Source organism: Triturus cristatus, chromosome 2_1 (assembly GCF_964204655.1).
Source record: "Triturus cristatus chromosome 2_1, aTriCri1.1, whole genome shotgun sequence".
NCBI classification, from domain to species: Eukaryota; Metazoa; Chordata; class Amphibia; order Caudata; family Salamandridae; genus Triturus; species Triturus cristatus.
In genome coordinates, this window is record NC_140581.1 from 274,256,810 (window position 1) to 274,282,543 (window position 25,734).

At 47.6% G+C, this 25,734-nt stretch overlaps 1 protein-coding gene across 16 annotated transcripts in view; it reads left to right on the forward strand.

The window, feature by feature from the left end:
• Positions 1 to 25,734, forward strand: part of NIPBL (NIPBL cohesin loading factor) — a 1,722,939-nt gene that overhangs the window by 551,243 nt on the left and 1,145,962 nt on the right. For all 16 annotated transcript variants that reach the window (XM_085631078.1, XM_085631072.1, XM_085631074.1 and 13 more), the window contains one exon: positions 23,299 to 23,370. In XM_085631078.1, coding sequence (XP_085487204.1) covers positions 23,299 to 23,370 — 72 coding nt within the window. The remainder of the gene's footprint in view (positions 1 to 23,298; positions 23,371 to 25,734) is intronic.

A 25,734-nucleotide genomic window follows, 5' to 3' on the forward strand; every position in this document is an offset into this window, starting at 1 on the left:
CAGCAGTTCTGCGCGTTGGAATTTCCAAGGCAGCACTCGCTCGGCGACGCTTTTCGTCACGGGTGGAGTTGCGGTCTGTTGTACGCCTTTCTGCCTATACCACTTCTGCCCAGAGTGCTGAAGAAGATCAGGCACGACCGAGCCCTAGTCATCTTGGTGGCTCCGGATTGGGCACGAAGGTACTGGTATCCCGAGCTACTCAGTATGTTGACCGATCCTCCGATATGTCTGCCCCTTCGGGAGGATCTTCTGTCGCAGCAGCAGGGGACGGTCCTCCACCCGAACCTGTCCAGCCTCCACCTCCTTGCGTGGAGATTGAGCGGCGGCAGTTGATGCCATTTGACTTGCCTCCTGAAGTCTGTGATATCATTCTGGCAGCCAGGCGTCCCTCCACAAAGACGGTATACGCCTGCCGGTGGAACAAATTTGTGGCATGGTGCACAGCAAAGGCTGTGGATCCCCTTTCCGCCCCTCTTTCTGAGGTTCTACTGTGTCTTCTTTCTTTGGCCCGGCAGGGCTCTGCCCTGGGCACCCTGAAAGGTTATCTTGCTGCCATCTCTCCCTTCTTGCAGCTTCCTGATCAGCCTTCTCTTTTCAAGTCCCCTGTAGTTACACGCTTTCTAAAGGGCATTACTCACACGTTCCCTCCTGTCCCTTTTGTAATGCCTCAGTGGGACTTGAATCTTGTTCTCACATTTCTAATGTGCGCTCCCTTTGAGCCTCTTCATAATTGTCCTCTTCGTCTGCTGACGCTTAAGACTGCTTGTCTGGTAGCCATCACCTCGGCTAGACGGGTGAGTGAGCTCCAGGCTTTATCTTCAAAGCCTCCTTTTCTCTCTGTTCATCCGGACAAGGTTGTCCTTCGGCCTCGTCCCTCCTTTCTTCCGAAAGTGGTGACTCCATTTCATCTTGGGCAGTCTGTCACCTTGCCCACCTTCTTTCCGCCTCCGCATCCTTCCAAGGAGGAAGAGAGGCTCCACCGTCTGCGCTCTCCTTTTATCTGGACCGCACAAAGCAGTTCCGGGTGGACGACCAACTTTTCGTTGGATACGTGGGTGCTAAGAAGGGGAAAGCTGTGCACAAACGGACCATCTCTCGGTGGGTCGTTTTGTGCATCAAAATTTGTTATTCCTTGGCAAAAAAGGACCCTCCTGTTGGGCTGCGCGCCCATTCTACTCGGGCCACAGCGGCTACTACTGCTTTGGGACGGGGTGTCCCTTTGCAGGACATCTGTCAGGCGGCGACGTGGGCTTCGCTACACACGTTTGCCAGGCATTATTGCCTTGACAGCCAAGTCCGGAGGGATGGCTTCTTTGGCCGTTCTGTCCTCCAGGACTTTCTGGTGTGATCTTGGTTCGCAGACCCACCACCGGGGATGGTATTGCTTGGGTATCTATTCTAAGGTGAGGAATCTAACTAACGTGTTTCTTCCAGATGAACAAGTTACTTACCTTCGGTAACGATGTATCTGTAAGAAACATTAGTTAGTTAGATTCCTCACCGACCCACCCATCCTCCCCATTCTGCGAACTGACATCGCTGAACGAAGAAGGTTATCCTTTTCAGGCCCCTAGATTTTATTTTTGGCACCAGTGTCGGTCTTTGCATGGCTCTGCGTTCCTGGCGCGGAAAGCTATGTATAAGAACTGACGTCAGCGCGCGAGGGCGGCGTCTAAGTACTCCGACGTCATTCCGGTGCACGACGACGGACGCGGAGCCACAGACGACGCCTAGCGACGCGCAAGGGGTATTGTTGACGCAAAATCTTCCGGATCCAGTCTGACGCCTGGGGATATTCTAAGGTGAGGAATCTAACTAATGTTTCTTACAGATACATCGTTACCGAAGGTAAGTAACTTGTTCGACAAGGGGTCAATCATGACCCTCTCTGCATCTGTCTATTATATGGATGTTTCCACTGCATCATTGGCAGAAGTCTCCAACTGAGCAGGTACGAGAACCACAGGACTAGTCTAGACCCCTACACAGGTCGCCACTGGCTCGGTTGGTGCAAATAGTAGATCTCTCTCCAACTACTCCTTCAAAGGGTCGAGGACATGCTTGAAAAGCTACAACTTCCACAAGAAGACGGTCCGCAACACGTAGTCATCGGAGAAGACAGATTGCCTACATGTTAATCTTCCTCGACTCAGTCTTCAAAAAGGGACTATTCATCTACCTTGACTGACAGTCCACCTTCGAGAGTTTCTCCAGTGGATGATGTTGGTACCTTCCAAGATGTACTTTCCAACAGGGCTACAAAATTGAGCATTGATGTGCCTACCCCACAAGCCTCATTCTCTGTGATTTTTGATACATTGCACCAACGATCAGTAGCTCGATCTTTATTGCCTTGTGTACCGGGGCTTCTGCAACCTGTCATGGAGGTGTTTCTCACACCAGCAACACTGAACACCGCTCCAGCAAGAATACTGAAAATGTACAGGTCTCCAGAAGAAGATCCGCTTTTCCTTCGAGCCGATCCACCTCCGGATTCCATAATCTTCGCTGCGGCTGAAAAACACTCACGCAGTGGCCTCCTCCTCAACAGTGCCCCCAGATAAGGAAAGCAGGGCACCGGACTCTTGAGGCAGAAAAGTATGTGGTACTTCGGCTTTCATGTTGAAGGTTTCCAGCGCCTCAGCTCTCTTGGGGTGCTATGAGAGGGCCCTGTGGGACTTTGTAGAGAAATTTAGGGACAAGCTTCCCAAGGAGGATCGCAAGGATTTGAGGAGGTGTTGCAAGAAGGAAGTTTGGTGGCTACTCAAATCATTAGCGCTGCAGCTGAAGGACCAACCCTGTCCGCTCATTCTTATGCAAATGGGATCTGTGCCTCACGTTCATCCTAGCTTTGGCTTACTGCGCTAAAACCTGAAGCGCAGCAACGAATCCTGAACCTCCCTTTCTCAGGAACTTCCTTATTCGGTACACACACACGGACAAAGAAATGGTCAGAATGCAGACGGAGCTAGAAACACTGAAGGCGGTAGTCCTTGAGAAGAAAAAGGAGTTCTGCTGCAGATACAGGCCCTATGGCCACCACCCATTCCATCACAGGTTTCAAACCCTTCCATAGCAGAGGCACCACCAACAGCAGCAGCATTAATTCAGAACCCACTATCTGGGATGTTGCACCCCCAGAGGGAAAGGGGCACACACACTGAGAAAGTGCCCCCTTTCTTGCATATTATGCCCCCACGTTTTGCTGATTTGCTGATATACTTTGAGTGTGCCCTGGGCTCCTGCCAATCAGGCACCCAGGGCCTGTGTTCCTTCCCTAAAACTGCATTGAAGCCTAAACCCAATTGGCTTCTCTGGCCACAGGTCAGCCCTTGGTAAATGGTACCACAGGTAGCCGGGTCTGGTGGTTCAGTGGACTAATGCCTCCACTGCAGGGGCCTGTGTTCGACCTCATGGTCACAGGTTCAAATCCCAGGGTCCACTCAGCCTTGCATCCATCTGAGGTCGATAAAATGAGTACCATTGAGTTGGGTAACAAGAAACATTTGTTATTCAGCGCCAAGATACCTCTGTGTGAATGTGCGCTTCACAAATGCACGTTAAGTTATGTTACCCAGGGCACTGTGACCAGGGAAGGTTTTAAAGGGTGGACTTGCACAATTCCCTTCTTGATCAGTTAAAAACTGCTCTCACACTGCTTGTTCCACATGTATTTGGTGTTTTTCTTCAGAAGATTCCGCAAGCACACAGTCTTATCTGAGAAATTACCCACAAATTTGGCATAATACTCCACCAACCCAAGAAAGGAACGAAATTGGTCCTTATCTTTGGGTTTGGGTGCATTTTGATTGGCCTCCAAAATCTTTATCTTCGGTTCCACACCTTTAGTAGAAATGTGATGACCCAAATAATCCACACCTTCCTGGAAGAACTTGCATTTGTCCCTTCTCAGGGTTAACCCACTTGACTTCACTATCTCCAAAATCTGTCTCACCCGGTCATAAAGATTCAGTTTTTCCAAATATCAATATGTCCGCTTGAAAATATGACACCCTCTGTGTTTTTAAATAAATTGCCCATCAATCATTGAAACACCGCTGATGCCCTTCCAAAAGGCATGCGGACCTAGCGGTAGGCCCCTTCGGGTGTAACAAAAGATGCGAGATGCCTGGATTCTCTACTCGACTCAATCTGATGGTAAACTGAAGAAACATCCAGGGAAGTGAATAAATTGGCACCGTCCAAGGTCGCCAACATATCATTGACATTGGGCCGGGGTTGGCATCAATCCAAATGCTGGAATTCAGATTTGCAAATCCACAGAAATCCTCAAAGACTTGTCAGGCTTGTGCACCAAAACTATATGAGCTCACCACTCCGACCCCTCAATGCACTCCATTATGCCCCTGTCACACAACCGTCTTAATTCCAGATGTAATTCATTTCGCAAACTTACTGGTACTCTGCGCACCTTGTGAAAAACTGCCTGTGCACCCTCTTTAAGAATAATTTTGTGTTGAAAACCCTTTAGCTTTCCTAAGTTTTCACTAAACATGATTGGGATGCAAGATAATTCCCAGCTCACCCTACTCCTGCCAGCTCAACAGATTAGCACCATCCTTAACAATATAAACCGAACCTGTAGCAGAATTCCCCCTGAACTTCAGATGAGCCTCGAATTTAACTTAAACATCCACCCTTCTTTCCCCTTAAGTACAAATCTTTATGCTGGAAAGTTTTACTAAATAGATTTTTTTTTGATAAGCAAATTTTATTTCTTTATAGAAAACAAAGTCAAGGATGACATACAACAATTCGTTGAACTTGGCATCAAGAAAACCAGTCATAAAAGCGTTGACAAGCCATTGCAAGACCCACCCCCGTCCCCCGCCCCCGCACTCCCCACCCCTTAAAACAGACCCCCAAGCCATTTCCCCCACACTTTACGGAATTTTTTGGGGCAGCCCCGAGCAGCATACAAAGACCGCTCCTGAGCTGCACACCAATCCACCCCTCTTCTCCAGGTAGCACCCCTGGGCGGGTCCGTCTGTTTCCACACAGCCGCGATATCCCTTTTGACCACCATTAGGGCAGTGGTCAGAAAGTACTTGCCTTTACGGGACCCGTCTAGCCCATCCGTTATACCCAGCAGAGCCATTCTGGGGGACCTCCCATCCCAGGACCTCAGTTAACTCCGTTACAATCGTGGCCCAATAGCTCTCCAAGCGGGAACAAGACCATACCATGTGGAAGAAGTCTGCCGGATCTACCCCACAGCGAGCACACGAGGCGTCCGGGCGGAGGCCGGCACGATATAAGCGGTCCGGGGTCAGGTAATCAGCGTGGAGTTAGTAAAGCTGGATGAGCCACAACCTGACGGAGGTGGTAAGTGATCTGGGTGCCATAAGGGCATTCCTCCAGTCAGCATCATCCAGGGGACCCACCCAGGTCTCCCATCGATGTTTCAGACCGCTCCAGTCCACCGGGGTATTGTTGATCAGAGATTTATAGATGCGGGATATACCCCCCTTCCCCAGACACCCCAACATCACCTGAGCCTCAGGCGGGCTATGGGCTGGCAACCTGGAGTCCAGAGGGACATGGGCCTGGATCGCATGACACACCTGAAGGTACTTATAAAATTGCGAAGAGTGCAAATAGAAGCGGTCTGAAGTTCTTGGAAGGAACACATATGGCTCCCCCGTCAGACATCCCCCAAGCTGGAGATCCCGAGTAGGTCCCACCGTCAAAATCCTTCAAGCCCCGCCACCTCCCGCAACCAAGTCCCGTGCCAAAGTGGTGTGATCAACGTCGTCCTTCCTGACCAGCGGGTATGCCGCAAAGCGGCGCGCCACGCCAGAAAGGGGGCCCGCACAACATCCAGAAGCGATCGGGAGACCGTCGCCCCATAGAGCATGTTTGGGATAGAGGAGAACCCGGTAAGCTGCACCTCGAGCCTGTAGACCGGATCCTCTACTCAATAGATTTAACAGTTTGCATAGGAGTTTTCTGAGTTGTTGTAGCCTTACAAATCCGCGCAAAGTGCCCTTTTTTTCTCTACACTTTAAGCATGTCTGATTTACAGCAAAACAGAATTTAGCGTTCCCCAGATGAGATTTGATACCACATTGGATTACGCACTGAGATAGTATTAGTACCCTTGACCGGTTTGGCACTATGTTTCACACTCAGTTGCTTAATATCTCCGAACTTCGCAGTCTCATTTAATTTCTTCATTCAAAATTGGGAATGTTCAATGATGCTGACAATAGTAATAGCTGTTTCAAGATCTGGGTCTTCAGTGGATAGTAATTGCTCTTGAACCTTGCACATTCTTTCAATTAACTGATCACGGATGATTTCATCTTTAAACTCCCTGTAATTGCATGTAGAGGCTAGAATTCTAAGGGCAGCAACAAAATCGTCAATAGATTCCCCTTGAATATGGGCACATTGCAGAAATTTATGGAGTTCCAATACAATATTTTTTGTGTGATTTAACCTTTTGTCCAGTGTTTTGATGATATATGCATAATCATCAATTAACATGGAATCACCACTGTCACCGCCACTAACGCTGGTATTGCCGACTTCTTAAGGTAGACTCTTCAAAATATTCCTGCCTTCAGAACCTAAATTGTATATTATGAATGCTTTTTTCTTTTTTAAAGTGAAAGTATAACCATTGATAGCTTCCAAATATGCTTCAAATGAATCCTTCCATTGTACCCGGTCCTGCAGCTTGAAGAAAATGCCGGGTTGCAAAAATTTGATCCATTGTATGACCTGCGTGGGTGAGTTGCTGCCATAGAATTGCAACTTCCGTTTTAATGTAACTTTTCTCTTATGCACCGTATTCTCATAATATTGTGTAATTCATACTCTTAGTCTAACACACAAATATGATTGTAGTAAAGAGGTGTGCCTGTCACTGATGCCAACTGCATATGCACAAGTATGTGATGGTGGTGCCACAAGAATGAAGTCCCTGGAATTGTGTGTCACTGATGCAGAATGAATTCACACATCGATGGTGCAGGAATTCTAAGGCTTAATCAAAATGGTGTGCCTGTCACCAGAATCGATGCAGGCAAGATTAAGTTTAAAGGCCCCAAATTAAAATGGCCCCCACGTTGCACATGTAATGTCAGTTTCTGCAGGTGAGAGAGATTGGGCAAGCAAGGTTGTGTTTCAACCCCAGCTTAGATGGCTGCCACGTTGCACATGTAACATGCGTTTCAGTAGGTGATAGAGTGCAGAGTCTTTCAGCTGTCCAGAGGAAGGGGTGCGTGCACACCCAAATGCAGCAGCTTTCAAAATAGCTGCGCTCACCCACCTCGCACCGAAACCAAAGTATGTCACTTCTGCGTACAGCAGAAAGGGACACGAAGACGGCACACTTCTCCTTGAAGCGTACCTCGGTAGCAGCTGGGACAGGATGGTACATGTCCGGCAGCCTCAAGAGTATACTTCAACACAGAAGTACTACTCAAGCAGTGGAGGACGCTGGAACGGGCAGACCAGCTTGTCGCCACTCTAAAAAAGCAAGACACGGTTGGGTAAGTAGCTCTTCTTTAATCCGTCCGTCAGGACCCACGTCCGGCAACAACTGCCGCCCAGAATCACTCGTGAGTTCCACTCTGGGAACACTGCATGTCCCTACATTCCACTTCCTACCTAACAATTGGTCCAACTTGTGATAAACGGAGGAAGTGAATCCTTCCACAGCAGTATAATAATGTGTTTTGCTAGAAGGAGAGCCAGGTCGAGAAACTTGGTGGAGGATTTCTTGAACTTAGTGTGTGGGAATACGCCCAATAGTACTACTTCTGGGGAATTAATTACTGCAAGGCCCATCATGGCCAACAGCACCTCGAGAATTCTGCCAGTATGAAAGGAGTGGGGGGCAAGACCCAAACATATGAAGCAAATGGGTACCTAATTGCAAACAGTGAGCATATGCAGCTGCAGCTCCCGGGTATCTTTTGTTAATTGGGGCAGGAGTAAGGTAGGCTCAGTTCAGAGTATTAATAAGAATATAAATTAAATATTGACTGTTAGACCTGGCACCATTGGCGTGGGTCTCCCTTCCATTTTTCGCTGTTGCCTCCTCTGTTTTTGCTGGTGATAGATGCTCTGGGCGCTGTGCCACTGCCATTCAGTGCCACAGCGCGAATGCTCCCTGTGTAAAGATGACATGTGAATTGGTATATCCATGATTGGCTTATTTGGTTTACCTGTTAGTCCCTAGTAGTGTGGCCTGTGTGTGCCCAGGGCTGGTAAACCAAATGCTGCTGGTGGGCCTGCAGCGCTGGTTTGCACCATCCACAGAATCAGTTTGTAAAGTGTGTCTCAGACCTGCCACTGCAGTGTCTGTGTGCAGTCTAGAACTGCCATCTTGGCTGTGAAGTGCACCCACTTCCCAGCCCCTGAACCTTCCCTTGGCATCATGTAAGCCACCCTTATTTCAGGGTGCATTGTATGTGTAAGGTAGGACATGCTCTGATGTGTGTAGCATGTCCTGGTAGTGAATTACACCCAATTTCGTTTTTCACTACTGTAAGGCTACCTGTTCTTCATAGGCCAGAATGGGAGGTTTGGCTATTACATTCTATAGTCCTAACTGACCCACAGAACATGGTAGAGAACAAATTTAGTGTGCCTGAGCTCAGAATATTAAAATACATCTTTTAGTGAAGTTTATTTTTATATTCTGTGTTTGAAAATACCACTTTCAGAAAGTAGGTATTTTCTTGCCTAAGCCTTCCAGTGTGCTCTGCTGTTATGTGTATTGGCTGTCTGGTTTTGGAGGGACAGGGCAGGCTGAGTCAGACTTGGGTTGAATAGAGAGATCTGCATTGGAGTATGGGAGGGGTAGCTCCTGGACCTGAATAGGGCTGTGCCTGGCAAGGTGAATGCTGGCTCCACCTTGTAAGAAAGTGGGTTTCTGTTGCAGTAACCCCCCTCCCCCTTTTTTTTTGCCTAATAGCTGATGCACTTTTCCTTGTTGTGCCCTGGACTCCTGCCAATCAGGTGCCCAGGGCCTATGTTCTTTCCCTAAAACAAACAAAACCCAAATTGGCAAACCCTGGCCACATGTCAGCCCCTGGTAAACGGTACCCTAGGTACCCAGGACCTTGTGACCAGGGAAGGCCTCTAAGGGCTGCAGCACTCATTGTGCCACCCTTAGAGGCCCTGTACCCTTTTGCAGGCTGAGTGTTTGGGTGCAAGACAAAAACAAAGTCGACATGACACACATCCCTGTGTGCCATGCCCATCACCTACACTGCCATGGTATACATCAGCCACCCCTCTAGATGGGTGCCTTATGCCAATGGTGTGGGCACAGGAGCAGGAGCCCTGTGCCCCTACAGTACCCAGATCCATTCCTGAGCACTGTAAGTGCAGTGCTGCCATTTAAGAGTACATGGTGCTGAGAGCTCGTCAAACACTAACTCCACAGCACCATAATGGCAACACTAAAGACTGAGAAGTTTGATATCAAACTTCTCAGCACATTAAACCCACACTGATGCTAGTGTGGGATTTAATGTACCAAGCACCCCAGAGGGCATCTTAGAGATGTCCCCCCTTAAACCTAACCTACAATCCACGTCTGCTCTGAGGCTGCCTAGGCTGCCACACAGCAGACATGTTGCTGGACCCCTGGGTGGGTGAGCCCCTGCTCTCCTGGGCCTGCAACAATGCACATCCTGGGCGAGGTGCTAAATCTCCTCCCCCAGGATGGGCAGAGGGAAGCTTCAAAGGCATGCCGCCTCTGTGAGCTTCCCCAGGCCACTACAACCCCCCACTCTGGCGGGAAGCTTTGGCCGGAAACCCCAAATACGGACAGGGGATGTGCCAGCCTGCCAACCCCATCCCTCAGGTGGGGGAGGCGAGGTGAAGCACATCTCCGGGCTCTCGCCATCTTGAAGATGGGAAGCCCTACCCTATCGGACTAGGCTACTGCCCCCCTCCCACAGGAGAGAGGCAGGATAGGGGGTGTACCCACCCCAGGACAGGGACCCATTGGTCCCTGCCCTTCATCTACCTGTAACGCCCCTAAATCTAGTATTTAGGGGCACCCTGAACTTTCCTTCTCCAGATTCCAAAATACAAAGAAGATCAAGAAGAAAGAAGACCTGCCGTGCAGCTGCTAAGAAGAGGAAGACACCAACTGCTTTGGCCCCAGCCCTACCGGCCTGTCGACCCTCGAACCTGCTCCTGCTCCAACCCGGCATCTCTTGTGGCCAGCAACCTCACAAACCCCGGAGTACCTGGCTACCTTTTGGCTCTAAGCCCCTGGGACTCCCATGAGTAGAGGCTCTACTCAAAACCTACCTCTAATCCCTGGCAGCAGCCCGGAACCGCGAACCCAGCACACTCTGCACCAGCCAAGCCTGGCCAGTGCCGGAGTGAACAAAGACCATGAGGACGACCCCACGGCGACTGTGACCCCGCGTCCGGCACCCAAGGACCTCCCTCGACACTCCTGAAGAAGCCTGCAACCTCAGAACAAGGTGCCCCCCTACCGCGATCAACAGATGGTAAGATTTCCCGACACCAAAAGGCACCCCTGCACGCGGCGCCCCGCGGCCCCCTGAGCCCAATCCCGGGGTACCTACCTATCCTCCAACTACCCAACTTACCTCTCGAAGTGGTGGTGGCACCTGAAGAATCCTCGCCCCCGAGCTTGCAGTCTTTTTCTAAACCGGAGATTTCCCATTGAAATCAATTGAGCGCCCGAAGGCTCAAAAGCACCCTGCACCCAGCCGCCCGAGTGGCCCTGGCAGTGCAACCTCTACACCTACCTACTTCCCCACTTGCCCTGAGTAAGTGACCAGGAGCCCAGCTCCCACAGCCGCGTGGCTTGCCAGTCAGCAGCCACCAACCAAGGCCCCCCTATCCCTCATAGGATAACATTGGGCCTAACTCTCTCTGCACCCGGCCGCCCTAGAGTCGCTGAGGGTGAACCAACTGTACCTACCTGACCCTGGGGGACCCCTGAGTCTATGCCCAGAACCTCAACTCTTCCAGTCGAGTACTTACCCTTAAACCGATAACTCTATTGTTCGAGGCATATGAGCTGCAGATCACACACTAAGGATAAGATCGCCATCTGGTGTTGGGCTCAGATGATTGCAGGTTGTTGTTGTCTTCGGAAGAAGTCTTTGGTCACGAGATTGGTGACTCCTCCCCTGGACAACAGTGCGCATGGACATCCACTCCATCCTCAGATTGTTTTTTTCCGCCATTGGGTTCGGATGAACTTTTTTCCGCTCCAGCAGAAAACTTATAGCAATCCCTACAACTTTCATAACTTTAAAACTCGACGTCGAAAACAATATCGGACCGACTCCGGACGCGGCTGATGGAAAGGACACCTTTTAAAAAATGCCCCCAATGTGGAGCAAAGTTCCCTCATAGCGATCACCACGAGGTCTGTAATTTGTGCCTTTCACCAGACCACAACGAATCCAGCTGTCCAGCCTGCGCCGCATTCCGTTCGAAGAAAACCATCCGGGACTGAAGAGCTCGACGCCATATCATGGCCAAGCCGGTTCTGGAACCAGAAGACATCTTTGCACAGGACGTCCCTGACGATGACTCCGAGGATCTCCAAATCGTGTCCGAGGCCGATTCTGATCCGGGGCAGCCTGTGAGTACCAGCCCCCCTACCCCAACACCACCCAAAAAGACATTGGTCAAGACTCTGCCAACTGGGCCCAGTCGAGATCCAAAACCATCTTCTGGAGCCCCACCCTCAGGCCCGGCTCCGAAGAAAAGTAAGCCTGCAGGTGGCTCGGGCTCGAGCAAACCTCATGTCATTGTGCCTATAATACCTTCGGCACCAAAGCGGGCATCGGGACCGAAACCTCCATCGGGCCCGAAATGTAACTCAGTCCCGACATCTCCACCGGCACCGAAACGTTCGGCGCCGAGGTCTCCACCGGCACCCAAAAGTTCTTCGGCACCCAAAACATCTTCGGTGCCAAAACACGTCCATAAAGACCCGAAAAAGTCGTCGCCACAGCCGCCTTCGGGCACTGAGGAACTCTTTCGACCTGATCCTAATCAAAAACGGATTTACATGTATCCAAAAACTGGACATGTCACAGCGGTGCCCTACAAGAAAAGGAAGCTGGACTCACCACCTCCTCCAGCACCTCCAAAGAAGGACTGTGCCACTTCGCCCATACGTCCTTCCTCTCCTACATTACCTCCTATTCCATCCCCACAACCCCCACCGCCTGCACCTCTACCATCTCCTTCTCATACACCACCTCCACAGGATGATGATGATTTGGGGGAGGGGAAGACCCAGATTTCTTTACTTATCCCACTGATCCTACTGATCCCTTTACACTCCCGGACACAGCACCAGTAGATGACTGGACTTACCCTATGCCTGATGTGCCTGACCCCGCTCCATACCCCTCAAAACCCTCCCCTCCGGATGACCATTTAGGGTTCGGTCGGCTTATTAATAGAGCAGCATCGTTTCATGGTGTCACCATGCACACAGACACTCCTGAGGAGGATTTTCTACTTGACACTTTTGAGCAGTCCCAAAAAACAGTCCGGATTCTACCCATGATTAAGGGAGTGATAAAGCATGCCACTGAGGTTTTTAAAGACCCTGTCAGGGCCAGGGTTCTCAACCCCAGAATAGAAAAAAAATACAGACCAGCGCCACAAGATCCTGCGTACATCAAGGCGCAACTCCCCCTAGACTCACTAGTTGTCTCCAATGCCAGGAAAAGAGCCAACTCCCAAACAACCGGAGACACGCTGCCCCCAGACAAGGAGTCTAAACTCCTGGAGGCTTCCGGCAAAAGGGTTGCCGCTCAAGCGGCTAACCACTGGCGTATCGCAAATACACAAGCCCTATTGGCTCGTTATGATAGAGCCCATTATGATCAACTGGAGGATCTCTTGCAACACCTGCCTGAACCTTTCAAAATAAAGGCCACTGACCTCATACAATAAGGCAAACTAATATCCAGTGCCTCCATTAAATGTGCATTAGACGCAGTGGACACCGCCTCTAGAGCAGTCAACACAAGCGTATTGCTTAGACGCCACGCATGGCTGCGCATCTCCGGCTTCAAGCCGGAAGTACAAACCTCCATTCTTGCTCAACCCTTTAATCAGGAGCAACTATTCGGCCCGGCAGTGGACAATGCCCTAGAAAAAATGAAGAAAGATAATGAAACTGCAAAATCTATGGGAGCATTGCAGTCTACTCAACCCAGAGGCTCCTTTCGTCGCTCCTTTTATAGAGGAGCTTCCAAAAATGTTGGAACAGACAACTCTTCCACTTTTAAAACATCAGGGCAAACATCCCCTAACAAAGGATATTTTAGAGGAGGGTATCGGGGAAACAATAATAAAGGCCGGGGACGGGGCAGCAACAACACCCGTTCCTCTACAGCCACCAAACAGTGACTTGCCACCACTCCCCCCAGACCATTCCACTCCGGTCGGGGGCAGACTTCAACAGTTCCTACCTGTCTGGGATACCATCACTACAGACAGGTGGGTAAGACAAATTATCCAATATGGCTACTGCCTCGAACTTACAAACCCGCCCCCAAACATACCACCCAGACACCGTCCCATGACTTCTCACCACCTCACGCTCCTCAAACAGGAAATACAGTCTTTGCTTCAGAAAAACGCAACAGAACCTGTTCCACTACAACATCAGGGCACAGGAGTATATTCTCTATACTTCCTCATTCCCAAAAAGGACAAAACCTTGAGACCCCTACTGGACCTCAGACTACTGAACCAGTACATACAATCAGATCATTTCCACATGATCACTCTCCAACAGGTCCTCCCATTACTTCAACAAGGAGACTTCCTTGCCACATTAGACCTCAAGGACGCATATTTTCACATCCCTATGCATCCCGCTCACAGAAAGTATCTACGATTCGTGGTAGACGGTCAACACTATCAGTTTACAGTTCTCCCATTCGGAGTAACAACTGCACCACGGGTGTTCACAAAGTGCTTGGCAGTTGTGGCAGCATATCTCAGGAGACAACAAATCCATGTCTTCCCCTATCTGGCTCATAAAAGCCAATGCTCTAGACAAATGCGTTCACTACACCCACCGCACTATTCAAACCCTGCAAGACTTGGGATTCACCATTAACTATCCCAAATCTCGACTACAACCCTCCCAAGTACAACAATACCTGGGAGCCACCATAGACACAGCCAAAGCCGTAGCTTATCCCAGCATAGCCAGGATAGCCAACATACAAAGTCTGATCAAAACATTTCAAACACACTACTCTCTCCCCGCAAGAGTATTCATGCAACTCTTAGGCATGATGGCGTCATGTATCGCCATAGTACCCTACGCACGCCTTCAAATGCGTCCCTTACAGGAATGTCTAGCACAACAGTGGAATCAGGCCCACGGACAACTTACCGATCTGGTGTTGGTGGACAGCCGCTCACTTTGCTCACTGAAGTGGTGGAACACCATCAACCTGTCCAAAGGGCGGCCGTTCTTGGAGCCCCTTCCACAAGTTGTGCTAACCACCGACACATCTCTCACAGGGTGGGGAGCCCACCTCCTTCAACACACCACTCAGGGACGGTGGACCACTCAACAAAAACAGTTCCACATCAATCACCTGGAACTTCTAGCGGTGTTCTTAGCACTAAAATCTTTCCAAGTGCATCTCCAGAACAAAACTGTCCTCATCCGCACGGACAACATGACCACAATGTATTACATACAGAAACAAGGAGGGACACATTCTCTACAACTGTCCCAACTGGCGCAACAAATTTGGAGATGGGCGATTCCCCGGAACATCTACCTGCTAGCAGAACACCTCCCAGGGGTTCAGAACCAGGTGGCCGACCTCTTAAGTCGCCACACACAGCAGATACACAAATGGGAACTACACCCCAAAGTCTTACTCCCATTCTTCCAAAAGTGGGGACAACCAGACATAGACCTGTTCGCCACACCAGAAAACGCAAAATGCCCAACCTTCGCCGCCAGGTACCCACACCCGCGATCAAAGGGCAATGCAATATGGATGAACTGGTCAGGCAGATTTGCGTACGCTTTTCCGCCTCTCCCTCTCATTCCATTTGTGGTACGCAAACTGAAAGTCGCTGACACTCATCCTAGTGGCTCCCACTTGGGCACGTCAACCCTGGTTCACCACTCTTTTGGAACTATCGCTAGTTCCACATCAAAAACTGCATCTCTCCCCGGATTTCTTAACCCAGAACCATGGAGAAATCAGACACCCAGATCCTCAAACACTGAACTTGGCAATCTGGCTCCTGAAGTCTTAGAGTTTGGGTACCTTAACCTTCCTCCAGACTGTATGAATATCATTAAAGAAGCCAGGAGACCTACTACTAGGGCATGCTATGCTGCAAAATGGAAACGATTTGCCATTTACTGCGCTAACAATGACCTACAACCACTGGATGCTTCCATCCAGAACATCTTTTGCTATTTATTGCACTTGCAAAGATGCAATTTAGCGTATTCCTCTATAGGTCTACATCTAGCAGCATTAGCAGCCTATTTGCAAAATAGACAACACCTGTCCCTCTTTAAAGTACCAGCTATTAAAGCATTTATGGAGGGTCTTAAAAGAATCATTCCTCCAAGGTTACCGCCTTTCCCGGTGTGGAACCTTAATATTGTTCTAACAAGGCTCATGGGTCCACCATTTGAACCAATGCACAAATGCGAACTGCAGTTCCTAACATGGAAAGTGGCTTTCCTCATCGCAATCACATCCCTGCGAAGAGTAAGTGAAATACAAGCCTTAACTCTCGAAGAACCATTCCTTCAACTACATCGGAACAAAGTTGGTCTTAGGACGAATCCAAAATTCCTCCCTAAGGTCATTTCCCCTTTCCATCTAAACCAGTCAGTGGAACTGCCAGTCTTCTTCCCTAATCCAGACTCAGTAGCCGAGAGGGCACTTCATACCTTAGATGTTAAAAGAGCCTTGCTGTATTACATCGACAGAACCAAACCTTTTCGGAAAACAAAGCAACTGTTTGTTGCTTTCGCTCCACCACACAAAGGCAACCCTATTTCCAAATCGGGTATCGCCAGATGGATAGTCAAATGTATCCAAATATGTTACCAAAAAGCTAAACGTACACTTACCGTTCCCCCTAGGGCGCACTCCACGCGTAAAATAGGGGCCTCTATGGCATTCTTAGGGAACATCCCCTTAGACATTTGCAAAGCAGCCACATGGTCTACTACACACACCTTCACTAAGCATTACTGTGTTGATGTGCAATCCAAACAACAAGCTTCAGTAGGCCAAGCTGTCCTAAAAACTCTATTCCAAACTGCTGCAACTGATACAGGTGACCACCGCTAGGGGAGGCACTGCTATATAGTCTATCCTTAGTGTGTGATCTGCAGCTCATATGCCTCGAACGGAATACGCTACTTACCAGTATGCATCTGTTCTTGGAATGTAGAGCTGTAGAGCCACACACGCCCACCCGCCTCCCCGGGACCTGTATCTGTTCCAGCATTGTCTTAATTAGACACTACACATGGACATCCTTTCTCTTTACTTCTTACACACTCCATCATTTCCCATCATGGCGAAAAACAATCTGAGGATGGAGTGGATGCCCATGCGCACTGTTGTCCAGGGGAGGAGTCACCAATCTCGTGACCAAAGACTTCTTCCCAACAACCTGCAATCATCCGAGCCCAACACCAGATGGCGATCTTATCCTTAGTGTGTGGCTCTGCAGCTCTACATGCCAAGAACAGATGCATACTGGTAAGTAGCATATTCCTTCCTCATAGGGTAACATTGACTGGCTTTTTCCTGAAATTTCTTCTAAGTGTGGACTTTTCAAATCTTAAAATATTCACCAAAAATCAGCCGAGTAACAAAAACGAAAATACTCACCTGCTCCCAGTGCTGGATCTTGGTGCCCAGCACTGACTCTGAAAAATACCTACAACTGTACTTACCCGTAACCCAATTTTCTTCCATAGGAAATCATTGACAGTTTTTCTGTGAAATTTCTTCTAAGTGTCAATTTCTGCAATCTTAAAATATTCTTTAAAAATCGTATAATATCTGAAAACGTAATTACTTACCTGTTTTGGATAAAGGTCCCAGTACTGAGTCTAGGTACCCAGTACTGGATTACAAAAGTAACGAGAACATACTATACCTGTAACTTGAATTTTCTGCCATAGGGAATCATTGACTGTTTTCTATGAAATATTTTCTAAGTGTCAACTTTTAAAATAGCAAAATATTGTCTAAAAATCATCACAGTAATTAAGTCGACTTTTATCACTGGATTCCAAGTACTGACCCAGGACTGAATCTAGGATCCAGTCCTGGAATTCCAAAAGTAATCCTAAAAGTAAGCTGTGGCAAATAACATGAAACTTCCATTGAACTCAATGCATTGTGTTTAAAATAGTGTTGCCTATTGCAACCACTTGTAACTGTTTACAAAAGTCAATTGCATATTACAAAAGTATTTATATAAAGCATCTCATTCTGAGAAAGTATATTTTAATTCCAATTGTTGGTTCTAAAATAAAACAAGCATATATTGTTTTATATATAAACCATTGGCCTAGAGTTCAGTTCTTGAGTGTGTGAGACCATTTGCTGACTGAGTGTGTACAAGAAATGCTTTACACTGTCCTCTGATACTGCCTTACTGCTCTACCAAGCTACCACTTTAGAGAGTAAGGTTATATCTAACTTTAGCCTCTGCCAAGCCTCTGGGGACTGTGGACTCTGTACACCCTGTACCTATTTGGGAACAGTATATACAGAGCCACTTTCTCACACACCTCCCACTGTGCGTCTGATGGCAGACCCCCTCTTTCTGAAAGGAAGGATGCAGCCTGGTAAACAAAGTGCTCCAGAGCTGGGCAGAACTGGTTCTGGCTGGGTTCAGTGACTTGTAGCTTCTGAGAACAAAGCCTTTTGGGGTATAAATATCTGTGCTGAAACCCCTACAATTGGTATTTCTCCTGGACAACAAAAAGAACCTCTGTCCGTGTAACCGAAGGAATCTGCAGGAGAGGACTGTCCTTGTGCTTGTGTGCAGTTTCTTGGACTGGCCTGCAGTGGTTAATACTGGAAGAAGAGTAAAAGGACTTTGAAGGAACTTTTATTTTTGCTACAGCAATCACCCAAGGGCTAGAAGAGAGCTAGCCTCCTGCAGGAGTCTCAGGCACATCAGACTCCACCACCAGCCTCCTGTTTCCTCCAGCGAGGATTTCTATCTGCAGGTGAGGCTCCTGTGAGCTCCAGGGCCTCTAGTTCTACTATGGAGAAGAGATCGCTGAAAATCATCGCTAACGCCCGTTAGCGAGCAGTTGCAGCTGAAGAGCGTAAAGAAAATCGTCGCTCTGCTGCCGACGAGTGCTCGCTACCGGAGATCATCGCATCACCTGTCGGCGGGCTGCAAAACGCTCGCTAACCCGAAGATTATCGCATTACATTTTTGCGTGCCTGAAAGCGCTCGCTAACCAAAGATCATCGCATCGAGTTCGTTTCACGAGATCGCAGAGCGGACGCAGAGCGTTCGCCATTTTCATCGCATCGCATCAGAATAGTCGCTCCCTCGCGGAGCGCCATTTTCTTTCATCGCAACAAGATCGCACACGCAACAGGCTCAGTGCATCATCCTCCCTGCGCGGCAAGGATTTTATCGCATCGCCGGCTTAGCGTGCATTAGTTTGTCGCTTTGTCCTGCCCACAAACCAGCGCATCATTCTCCCTTGTGGCAAGGATTCAACGCATCGCTGGTTAGCGTAAGGAAAATCATCGCTACAACTCCTTAGCGACATTTTTGTTGCTTTGCTACGGAATCCAGGTATCTTGTGAGTAAAAGGGTCGCAGAGACCACTGCCTTGAACTGAACTCCTCTTTGCACACCTTGAACTATTTTTGCAGCATTTTAAGAGTAACCCTAATTTTCTAGTATTGTGGGTTTTTACTGTTATTGGTCTTGTGTTAAGTCTATATATAAAGATACATATTTTTTATAACTACTTGTGTGGTGTCCTTTTGTAGTGTTTGTTACTGTGTATGGTCATAAATGCTTCACACACTGCCTCTGAGATAAGCCTAGCTGCTCGTGCTATGTTACCACGGGGTTGAGCAGGGGTTATCAAAGGGTGTAGTCTGCTTACTCTGACTTAGGAAGAAGGGTCCCTACTTGGACAGTGGCCAGCCATTGCCAACTAGAGACCCCCATTTCTAACATTGACTATACTTAAAAGGGGAGCTGTGGGATACAGTTTGGGGATATTTCAATATGTCAGTCTGCATCGTCCAGAGGTTTGGCCAGGTCAGTCTCCCAGTTAGTATGGAGAGAAGCTCTGTAGGGGTCCCCATGTTGCAGGAAAGCTCTGTATACCCATCTTATCAGTTTGCTGCAAGTCCCTGTGGTGTAGAGTGTCTGGTACACTAAATGTGGGGGTTGGTGCTAGGTGACTGATATCAAATAGGGCTTTTAATGATTGTTTAAGGTGTTTGTAAGGGATTAACCTGATTTAAGACTCTAGTCTGTCATAAGGGTTTGGAAACCTAGTAGCTCATCATCAACAAATAATGCTACAAGAAAGGCCTGCACCGGCCACTGATGGACTTTTCCTAATCGAAGCAGTCATGTGTGAGTGGGGAGGCCTAGCAAAAGTATTGCAGGAGCATAGGGTTAGTGAGTTTACGGGTTCTAGTAAGGTAAAAGAAAGGCGGGTGGAATAACCCTCAGTGACTTTGGGTAGAAGGTTCAGTAGGAAACAATGAAGAGTGCAGTAAGCCCTCTTTTTAAAGCCTCACAGGTAAACCCCATCTTACGCAGGGGGCAGACAGAGAGCCAGCCAAACACCCATTAGAAATGTGCAGCCAAATAATGGTGTTCTATGTCCTGACGAGCTAATCCCCCAGTCAGGGCTTTAGAGTGGAAAGAGCTATTCTGCTGCACCCCTACCCCTAAATCAGACATGGGACATGTTGAGGCATCTGAAGAAAGAATTTTTAAAATTTTTAGTTTTTATTTTAAGCTTTTTCAAACATACAAAAGAAACGTATAATACGTGTCAACAAACCCCTGCGTGACAACATAATATAAACATAATTTTTCCTTTGCAAGATGCAACAAGAATGCAGTGCAATGTTACAAGTCATTTTACATTTCAAGACAAATTTAGCTACCCCGATTTTTATGTTTAGGGAACCTCATTAGCCACGTACAATAGCCGTGTGAGGAGCCCAGAAGTCCTTGGGCCTTGACGATGTAGGCAGTTCCTCGGCATAAAACGACAACTGATCTCTGCAGAAGACCACATCCTTCAACCAATCTTTTAATTTGGGCACATATTTAATGTCCCAGTTTTGCGCCACCTTTCTTTTTGGCTAATAATGCGATCAGAACTAGGTGTCTATTCTCCGGTTTCAAATGTTTCACAAGTCCCAGTAAACACAGCTGCGGTGTGCAGCCCACCTCCTCCAGGACCATTTCAGGCGGGGCCTGTGTGACCAAAACCCAAAACCAATTAACTCTGTTGCCAAGCCAAGTGAATGAAATCTGGCTCCTCCACATGACCTCTTTTCCAACTAGCGGACTCCCTCAGCCCATATCTTTGTAACTGTGTGGGGGTATAATACAATTGTTGCACATATTTGAAGAGTATTACGCATAAATTGCAGTTGGTGATCAGCCGTTGTGTCACAGAACTGAAGTCCCAGTCCTCATCATTAAGCATGATCCCCAGTGTTTACCACTGCCCCCTTGCTTTGCTAGATTTGGGTGTAGTTCTGCTTGTATAGCATTATACTGTCAGGTGACTAATTTAACATGCAAGGGGCCTGCCAATAACGATAGCAGTGGACACAGCGTTATAGGCTTTGCAGGGTGCCTATCATTAAAGGTTTTAAGTGATTCCTGTAGCCTGTAATACTTAAAGACTGACCTTGGTGAACTGGGATGTCGGGCATGTATGGCCACCATCGTGACAAAGGTGCCTTCCGGGCATGCGTCACCCATTGTAACTATACCCATTCCAGCAAGTGTTTCCAAAGCTTGTTTGTCCTGCGCTACAGAAATGCTAGGGTGATACGCCAACGGGAGCGCTGGAGCATATATAGGGGCTCTGCCCGCCCGTCTTGCCATTGCACGCTGTGCCTTGCAGTCAGCAGTACACATTTCCTTAGGGGGATAGCTTGTGTGAGCCTTCGACAATAATGCCACTAGTTGATCCAGAAACACGTCATCTGCCTCCACCGCTATGTGTGGAATAAAAGGGGGAGGGAAAAACCAATAGGGTGCAAACTGTGCCTGTGCACATAAATAGTGAATGTAAAGGTCTGGAGCCGCAAAGCCCCCTGCGAATAAGGCCTGCACCTGGATTTCTTATCTGCTCAGACCTTACAGATTAGTACTGAATGCAGCGTGGCAAAGAAGGACCCCGATAGCTTAATAAGTACATTAGTGAAAAGATACAAAAACCTATGGAGTATAACCATCTTTTATCATTGCGATTCTGTCAGCCAGAGACTACAGCAATTTAATCCATCTATTTACCTGCTTTTCTGTTGAGACCAATGGTCTGCTAAAGTTTTCCCTCAGCACTGTCTCAGGATCATGGTGTACCCACCGTCCATTCCAGCGGGTTCTCCAGTGTGAATTGTCTTATGCTAGTGGTTAACTGGAAAACAGCAGACTTACCCCAGTTAATACTGAACCCCGACAGACGTTCATATTTAATATATTCACAGATCAACAAGTGTAGTTCCTCCTCTGGGTTGCGTATGTATAACACCATATCGTCCGCATACATGGAGATTATGAACGGCCACTGCTTGAAGTGTATTGCGGCGCCCGCATTCTTCTGTCGCACCATGCATGCCAACGGCTCCATCACGATAGCAAATAGGAGCGGGGACACCGGGCAGCCCTGTCTAGTTCCTTTATGTATGTTTATAAGTTTAAAATGAGAGTTGTTGATCCGCACCGTAGCCCCGGTCGGATGTATACAGAACCTCTGTCCATTGTATGAAAGCGAAAGGCAATCCCATCCTTCTCAGCGTGCCAAACATGTACCCCCATTTAATAGAATCGAATGCCTTAGCCGCATCCAGCATCACCGCCGCAGCTTTAAAGGTCCGGATCTAATTGATGCAGCACTGCAAACACTGTTCATAAGTTGTGTGATGTGGACCGATATAGGACAAATCCCGACTGGTCTGGGAGAACCAATGCTGGTAACAGCAGACGTAGTTTGTTGGCAATGATTTTCAGCAATTATTTTTGTATCCATGTTTAATATAGAAAGCGGTTGATACGACTCGCAACTGTCTGATCGTTTATTTCGTTTAAGTAATGTGACAATTAACGCCTCCCTAAGCGTATGTGGTAGAATTAGTTTATCATAGGCCTTACTGTACGTTTGTACCAGGTGCGGGGCTAGAAAATCTACTTACTCCTTGTAAAATTCTCCTGGCAACCCTTCAGTGCCAGCTGCCTTTCCAGGTGGTAGTGTCCGTATTGCCTCTTTCACATCCTCTTTTGTGAGTGGTTGCATCAGCTATTCCCTTTGCCCATCCAAGAGCAATGCCAGCGCGATCTCTTCAAAGAAAGCAATAATGAGCCGTCTGAAGAAGGGATGAGCAGGTGAAGGTTTGCAAAATAATACAATAACTGGAGTTGCATCACCTGTGGGTATTTTGATTGGTGGGGAAGGAAGGCGGGCAGAGCTGAAACCTATGCCTTATAAACCTTATAAACCAAAATCAACCCACCCTCCTCTGTGGTATCCCTTTCTGTGCTCCAGTCGGCAATGATTGGGATCCTGAGGTGGCAGTTCTGTCTGGTTTTTTTTTTATCCTACATCGATGGTGTCAAAATAACGCATGCTCATCGTTCCACATGTGAATTAAAATGTCAAAACTCAGTGGTATAGTTATATTCATGCTTATTTCTAGTCTATTTTTTTCTTTATATCACAAGTTTTCCTTGAATTAATTTCCGTCTAAAAACTAGTAATCTCCTGATTTCACTGATGATTTAGACCTAGGATGGCAGGCAAATTTCCCTTCACCCCAAACCAGACTAGACACTGTTTTTCTTTTACGTAACTGACTGTTGGACACTGATGATGGAAGCACTCTTTTGTTTCCCAGGAATATTGGGTTAACCATTGACCACTACACTCATCCTGCCTCATAAATCTAATCAGTATTTTACCTGGTTTGTTAAATTTGATAATGTTTTTTAAACTTTATCTAATATTTCCGAAGTAATGAAAATATCTTCACTTTGCAGTTCTTAGAAGAATGAAGAAACGAGAAAAACAAAAAAAAAGGAAAGCATACGAACCCAAGCTGACACCTGAAGGTAAGGGTTGGTTAATTAGTGTCTTAGCTGAAAACGCTGTTGAAAATATAGAAACTGAAAATAGTCTCTTGGTTTAGAATTACAGTTTATATCACTTAAAACAAGTTATGATCTATAATTCTTTGTAGTTTTAATCTCATTTAAAAAAAGATTTTCATATTCTTTATTATGAATGCCTTTGATTACATATTTGTGACAATCTGATTGTATTGTAAATGATGTTTAGTTTTGTCTGGTATTAAACGCTCGTGTTCGAGGCATATGAGCTGTAGATTGTATACTTGTGCATAGATCGCCATCTGGTGTTGGGCTTGGATGTTTTCATTTTGTTTTTGTCTTGGAAGAAGTATTTGTAGTAACGAGGTAGGTGACTCCTCCTGAGGACGACAGTGCGCATGGGCATCGACTCCATCTCCAGATTGTTTTTTTCTGCCATCGGGTTCGGATGTGTATTGCTGCGCTCTGGTTCGGTATCGTCTTCGAACCTTTTAGACGCGGAATCATTACCCCTCGACGGTTTTGTTTCGATCACAGGTTTCCCCTTCGTCGTACATTGTTGAAATCTAACAACTGCGATCGGGAGGTTTGACGCGGCCGCAAGGCCTACCCGCGTCGACCACGCCAGCAGTCGATGGAACAGACTCCATTCAAAAATTGCCCTGGGTGTGGTGCTAAATTTCCACACACAGATCTACACGAGGTCTGTAATCTGTGCCTATCTCCAGAGCATGAAGACCGTAGCTGTGAGGCCTGTCGATCATTCCGATCGAAGAAAACGATTCGTGACCGTCGGGCTTGACGTCACGAGCTGAGATGCGGCACTAGCCCAGTGCCGGACATCTTCGGAGAAGATTGTGAGTCCCGTCAGCACAGCTCTGAACTTGAGGAAGAAATCTCTGTGTCTGAAGCTGATGACTCCGACATGGAGGAAGACTCACACATCACTCCAGGTCAACAAACTGTGAGTAACAAGCCCCAAGTCACCTGAAAACTCACCAAGGCTCCGGTGTTATCTTCGCCCTCGGGCCTAGGGAAACACCAAAAACATGGTTCAGATGCCCCGCCCTCTGGCCCGGCTATGAAACCGACAGATAAAGCCTCCAGCTTGGGATCGAGCTATCCTCATGGTATCGAAACACCATCTCCGGCACGGAAAACTAAACCCAAGCATGGACCCTATGCTTCGATAACGGCACTAAAGTCCTCTTCGGCACTGAATGACTCCGTCCGAAATCTCACAAACCAAAAATTTCGGATCCAGAAATAACTAAGCCCAAACCTTCGGAGCCGAAACCAGAAGATAAACCTTCGGATCCAAAACCTTAGCACAAACCTTCGGAACCGAAAGTTACAAAGGACAAGTCATTACACAAACCTTCAGAGCATAAACATGCACCAAAGGATTCGGATCCGAAAAGACAAACCACTCCCCTTAAGGCTTCAAAGACTATCCATAAAGTACCCTCTGAAACAACTAAAGAAAAGGACATATCAGCTAAAGAACTTCCTTTGCAAGATCCCAAGCTGAAGAAACTGCATATTGACACAACAACTGGACATCTTGTAGCAACCCTTCCTAAAAAAAGGAAACCGGACATTTCAGAGGAATACCATGTACCTCTCAAAAGGAGGAAGGACATGGGCACTATGCCCTCTTCCCCTTATATACTACCCTCTCCTCCACCTATTAATCACAACTTATTAATATCTCCATATAACTCACCACCAGCTCATTTGTCCTCTGAACCACAGGAGGATAATGACACGGATGACAATGGGGATGGGGATAATGACCATACCGCAGGACCCAGATCCATGGGACAATTATGATAAAGACCCAGATAATAGTAATGATACGGACCTATATCCCTCCAGACCATCACCACTTGATAATATTGGATTCGCACAACTTATCAATAGGGCTGCTCTATATCATGGAGTGGAATTACACACTAACCCACTAGAGGAGGATTTCCTCATGGAAACATTCTCTCCATCCCAAAAATCTACTAATACATTGTCAAATGTTAAAACGCATGCTAAAGCACACTAATGAAGTATTCAAGGACCCAGTTAGAGCAAGAATACTTACCCCAAGAGTTGCTAAAAAAAATATATAAAGCTGCTCCTACTGACCCAGTTTATATTAAAGGTCAAGTGCCCCTGGACTCCCTTGTTGTATCCAATGCCCGCAAGCGAGCCAATTCACAAGCCACAGGCGATACCCCTCCTCCTGATAAGGAGTCAAAGCTTATAGACGCTTCAGGCAAACGAATTGCGTCACAGGCCGCTAGTAGTTGGTGTACTGCCAATGCGCAAGCCCTTCTAGCACGCTATGACAGAGCGCACTATGACGAACTACAA